This window comes from Acyrthosiphon pisum, chromosome X (genome assembly GCF_005508785.2).
Source record: "Acyrthosiphon pisum isolate AL4f chromosome X, pea_aphid_22Mar2018_4r6ur, whole genome shotgun sequence".
NCBI lineage: Eukaryota > Metazoa > Arthropoda > Insecta > Hemiptera > Aphididae > Acyrthosiphon > Acyrthosiphon pisum.
The window spans coordinates 20,027,225-20,033,745 of record NC_042493.1 but is presented as its reverse complement, the minus strand read 5'-3'; the positions used below and the strand labels follow the sequence as shown (position 1 = coordinate 20,033,745).

Genomic DNA, 6,521 nt, shown 5'->3' with positions numbered 1-6,521 from the left:
CAGTAAGTCCTAGCTCTGCTGCAAAGTCAATACATTCAAAAATAAAATTTCTCATTTCATTCAAATCAATTTAATCAGGACATGATTTATTATTAAAAACACTTATTACTTAACACCATGAGTTGTATTTGAAATTGTTTTCTACCAACTTAAAACCAAAGTATCACCATTTATTACATTATCCTCTAATAATGAGTAAAGTAGGGCCTGTATCTCATTTATGGTCAATGACATATGAATCTAAGCATAGAGAGTCCAAACTTGTTAACTCATTCAGTTACAAGTAGAAAAAATATTTGTTATGTGTAAAACACCAACTAAGAGACTTGCGTATCGATTATTATCTAAATCTAATACACTATATTTGTCTTCGGAAGCATCAAACGTAGGAAAAGTAATAGATCTATCCAGAAATGAGATAGAAAAAATTGAAAATAATATATTTAATTCGACTTTAAATTTAAATTCTATAAGTTTTGTTTCTCGGGTTCAGGTAAAAGGCACTCGTTACAGAACTAAGCAGCGAATGATCATTATAATTTATGTTAAAGATATGCCCATATTTGTCATACTAAAATATATTTTCTTTAAGCTCCAATGTGACATACCATTTTTAATTGGTCAGCGCATAAATACAATAGGGTTTAATGAACATCTACAAGTATATGAAATAAAAAATAGTGATGAACTATTATGTATTTTATTTGATAGTCTACTTGTAGAACAAAGTCCATGTGTTTGAAGCACAATACCTGATGGTTGTACATAATGTAAAAATCAAACAATTGTAAAGCACCTAGAAAAATAATCACTCGCTTGCATGAATTCATTAGATGGAAGTAATAGTCAAATACAGGTTAGATATGTTAATTATACTAAAAGAAAATTATATAATGCTAAGAGAAAGACTTTGCCAAAAATACCTAAAAGTTCTTTTGACGTTCATAATTTTTTTAATAAAACCCAATGTATGATAAGTAGAAATGAAAATTTTCTTTAATACAATGGTAAAAAAAAAAAGGTATTATTATTATATTCTGTTGTAAAATAAACTTTGAGTCTATGTGTAAAGCAGAAATTGTTTACATGGATGGAACATTTACGTATTGCGTAAAACATTTTTTTGCAGCTATTCACTATACATGGATACTTAAATGACCATTATGTTCCTTTAGGTTTTAGCGTACCTATTAAAAGATAAACATGTGACTACTCTTATTTTGAATGTTTTAAAAGCATGCGCGAAATAAGTTCATCTTATAATTTTATTTTTGAACCAAAACAAATCATAATTATTTTGAAAAAGCTATACACAATTTAATTTAATTTGGCCAAATGTGTAATTGAAGGGTTGTAAGTTTCACGTTCCGTAAAGTTGGTGGAGAGCAATCCATAGATTTGGTTTAACGGAAGAGTATAAAACAAAAACCGAAATAGGTAGGTGATTTGGCTTTGAATATGCTTTCGATTAGTATTTTTACACTCCAAAGATGTTTCTATTTTTTTTTGCAATAGAATTAGGTAATTATTAATGTCTGTAAAGCTCAAAAATTCAAATCTTACACAATTCGCAGATTACATATTAGAGTATTAGACACTTACATCACTAAAGAAGTAAATCAATGGGTAAAAGAAAAACAATATTGGAAGAGATACATCAAATAAAAAATGATTTTTAGAAAGAAATCGATGATGACATTGAAATACGAGTAGGTAGGTAATACATAAATAGTAAATAATAATCGTACAGAATAACAATCTAAAAAAGATTAAAAAAAATTAATAAATCAAGCATTTCATTGTAATCCTAAAATTATTTATGATTATGATTATCGGATTTCGATTTGTCTCATTAATGATGAATTATATGAATGTATTCATTACTAAGCATTACAATTTAAAGATGGGCCCAATGGTATGTTTTGTGGAAATGGCAATTGTATCTGAGTTCTATGCTTTTCTGTGAAATATCAATCTTCTAATGGAAAATATCATTGATTTATTTATCATTGAATTGTCGAGTATTATATTAGAGATTATAATTTTCTAGAAAAAATCTTGCATTTAAAGGGTAATTTCAAGAGTTTAATTGGACATATTAAAGTATTCGCGAGATTTACTATATCTTTTCTAGGACTTTATAGGAAAATTAGTTTTTTTGAGGAAATATCAATCCTCTAATGCAGGGATGACAAATAAGATTTGTTCAACGTGCCAATTTATGAAACAATTAAAAAAAAATTTCAGTTGTGCCACTAATTATATTTTTTAACACGAGAATTTTTACAAAATATAAATTAAAAATGAATGATATTAATGTAGAAAAGTTATTAAAAAAATCAAAATTTATTGATTGTTGGAGACATTTTACATCATATTACTTGAAAGATTATACTTTTATGTCTGGTTAATATGCACTGTTACTCTCAAGGTTTAAAAATATATATATCTATATACACATGAAAGTCTTTTGGGTGCCATTGGCAATTTCTCGTATACCACTTATTTGCCATCTCTGGTCTAATGGGAAATGTCATAGATTAAATAAGAATTGTTAATCAAATCAATCTTTATTAATAATTCACCAAAAAAAAGGTCAATTTATTAATGACAAAATTCATCAAAATCACGATAAATTGCAAATTATTTTGTAGTTAAAAATGTATAAAATGTTAAATTTTTATATTTAAGGATCGAACATTTAAAACAATGTTTCTCATAAGTATTTTATAGTGTAACCAAAAAAATCTGAAAATTATATAAACACTTATATAATATCAATCAGTGGAATTTACATGCGTTTAATTAAATGGCTTCAATTACCTTATTCATGTGTCAACATTAGTGATCATAAAAATCTTTCTTCTTGATAGGTAACTAAAAGGATCATGAAAAATAATGTAATTACCTTTACAAAAACAAGGGTGTATTAATTGTTCACAACTTCCTCCAGAATAGCATATTTTGCAGAATGCTGTAGACAATTTTCTATCCAACGATATGACTTCTACACTTGTTGTATTATCAGATTCTATGATTGGAGGCAGCTGTGTTTCTGATTTCAACATCTTAACGACTTCAATCGAATAAAGTAATTTTTAAAATCAAACAAATTGTTTAAATTTGGATAAAGCCAATGCATATTTTAATATTTTAACTATTAAATAAACAAACAATTTAGGGAACATAGAAACGTTGTCAAACAGAAGTAGGTATACAGATTTAGTGATGAGCGCAACCGAGTAAAAACTATCGAACTACTCGATAGTTTTAACTATCTAACTCTTCAATTGTTTTATAAAACAATAGAATAATTTTGGTTTAAAAAAGCACGACCGATAATAATCGACAATCGAAGAACTATAGAACTATCGAAGAATTGAAAACTAATCGAACCATCGAAATTTATTTGAACCATCGATTGAACATAGTTAGCGCTTATCAATTATCAAATATTACTGTATAAAATGCCTGATAATGATTCAGGTGATAATCTGTTGCGTGTTTTGGTTTTGTTTAAATTAATAGTACTGAAAATTCTTTCCACACAAGCGCTGCTATGTGGTAATATTAATAAATAAGAAACAAATCTTGATAGCAAAGGATATGTAAGGTTATCATCCCCATATTTCATAGACATAATAATTTTCCAAAACTCAGTTACTTCCAAATTGAAATTAAGGTCGATTGTTTTTAAACTTCTCCATTCTCTATCTATATCATTTATATCAATATTTAATTTTTCTTCATAAAATGATACTACTTGACCTATAGAAGTTATGTTGTTTATTTCAGATGGATTTAAAAATGAGAGTTGTTTTAAAAACATCATTTGTGGTGAATGAAATGGGAATCGTTGAAATATTTGGTGAGAACATTCGACATTTAAAAATTTAAGCAAGTTGTAAAAAAGACTTTTTTTTCTAATTGAGTTTGTGGACATTTGTCTGATGATAATAGGGCTACGCATTTACCACCAACATAAATATCTTCACTAAAATAGATTGGATTTCTATACTGTATTTTCTGGATATCAGTTGATTTTAAGTAATCCGGCTTCATGTAACAATCTAGTATCATTTTATATGACGACGCCATTTTCGAATATAAGTTATGTATTTGAGGCTTTTCAGATTGAAATTGTTGATTTAAATTTGTAATAATAGGAAATGCAAAATCTAAAAAATAAAGGTAAAGTTCGAAAGTTGGATCAATTATTCCTGAATATATAGTATGAGCTTTACTGTCCTTCTGTTTTTCAGACTTGAAGTAAGATTGTAAGGCTTTTAATTGTTCTAATATGCGTTTTATACAACAATGTAACGATAACCATCTCGTTTGACTCATTTTTAATAATTTATGAGGCTTCGTTTCAGTGAATACTTGGAACTGATAAAACTCACTTAGTCTTTTAAAACTATATTTAAAGTAGTTATAGATATCGCGAATCATATTTTCAACATTATCAGGTATTTTACCTGTTGCGTATGACGCACACAATGCAAGGGAATGACAAATGCATTTAATAACAAACAACTTTGGAATATCAGCTTCTAATAACTTTCTAACTGAATGGTTAACACCGAACATTGCACTAGCACCATCGGATGCAAACCCTATTAAATTAGTTTTATAATTAATTTCATACTTAGTAAAAAATTAATTATTTCGTTGTATATACCATTAGCAGTGCAGTCAGACTCTTCAATTAAGGCAAGGAATTCGTCTTTAACAATATAATTATTTTTGTCAAACAGCCTGACTACTAATGATAAATGATTCATTAACGTTTTGTCAGTAGACTCGTCAATTAACAGTGAAAAGTTTTGATTTTGAATTCTACTAATTAAATTTTCAAATGCTGTACATCCAATAGATTTATTGATAATGGCTGTGGCTTTTGTACGGTTACAAGATAACTTTTTCACTATCTCTGATTCTGGGCAAATGGCTTTTATTAAACTTACTAAATGATCTGAAGTTCGAAAAGCAATATCATGTTCGGTGATAAACATTGCTATTCGAATTTCGGCTTCTTTTTTTTTGCCTATCTAATGTCTGCAAATTTTTTAGCTTTTTCATGTCATTGATAGGCACTGTATTTTTGACACTAGCAGTATTTTTCTTATGTTTTTCGGTATTCGAATGTTGTGTTACTGCAGATAGCCCACCTAAATAATGACCAGTACAAAATAAACAGTGGTAGTAGGTATTACATTTGTGACTTGGACGTAACCAATTACTGAACTCCTTTTTCTTTTGCCAATCTGGTCTGTATTTATGTGAATACGCCTTTTTCTTGGGCCATTCTCCAGTGTATGATTCGTCACTTGAAGACATATCTTTAAAAACGATCACGGAAACAAATTTTCAAATTTAACAAATGTGAAAGGTTCAAAGGTTAGAACAATATTGCATAGCCAATAGATCGTCTGATCGTCGACGATCGACATCGCTAAAGTAAAATATTAAGGTTACTGGTTAGGAATTCAGGATATTCAGTTAATGTTTAGAGTGTTTAGACGTTTAGTCCGTACTCACTACTCCGTGATTTTAATAGTTAACATTAAACATAACCACTATTAAAGATAACACATTATCTTTAATCGTGAACATAACCATAGACCTTATACTTAGTATAAGGTCTATGAACATAACAGACAGTGATATTGATATTTGATAGTGAATAACTATTAACTAGTCCATGATAGTTATATTGTGATAATATTTAAATTTATAATACTTCATAATTCATAGATAATAAAGATGAAAAATTTTTTTTTAAAAAAGTTAACAAAACTAGAAAAGAAATAAAAATTTCCTCAGAAATCCTCAGAAAAAAGAAAATCTCCAACATTTTCCTCAAAGGAGTTGTAAATTCCCAGAAAAAGGAAAATCCCCAAACCTGGCAACACACAGCTCCGAGTTTCCTTGTTATCACAACGACTAGCGGAACCGAGCATTGGCGCTCCAAGCGTTTAAATATTGAATCATATACATACATTATATAATTGTATGCCTTGACACCTAGTAGTGGCTAGTACTTAATTTTTACTCTATGAGCGCTAATAAAAGCTTCTAGAGCAGCGTTTCTCAAAGTGTGGGTCGCGACCCACTGGTGGGTCGTCAGTCAATTTTTGGTGGGTCGCGAACAATTTTTTGAACTTTATAGATTCCAATAAATGTATGATGAATTAATAGTATACTTATCTTATTGTAGTAATATAATAACAACAATTACGTGGGTAATAAATAATAATTCATGTTTTCAAATTATATAGATTCCAAGAAATTGGATGAATTGTGAGTAATAATGATTACTAATAATTCGTCATATATTTATTACGATGGATATTAAATTTTCTTTATCGGAAGAATTCCGCGATAAAATACGATAAGTCGCAACTCGACAACAACGACTATCAGTCGTTAGTCACTAAGTTGTACCTGCGCTTGCTGGTTGTTATTTTATTTACCGTTTGTGCAAGTTTATAATACGTATAGTACTATAGTTATAATAC

General features: G+C 28.5%; 1 protein-coding gene across 1 annotated transcript in view; it reads right to left on the bottom strand.

Moving 5' to 3' along the window:
- Nucleotides 1-3,144, bottom strand: part of LOC100572850 (E3 ubiquitin-protein ligase MARCH3-like) — an 8,631-nt gene extending 5,487 nt beyond the window's left edge. The window contains exon 1 of the mRNA XM_029492609.1: nucleotides 2,909-3,144. Coding sequence (XP_029348469.1) covers nucleotides 2,909-3,068 — 160 coding nt within the window. The 5' untranslated portion in view covers nucleotides 3,069-3,144. The remainder of the gene's footprint in view (nucleotides 1-2,908) is intronic.
- Nucleotides 3,145-6,521: the final 3,377 nt, after the last annotated feature.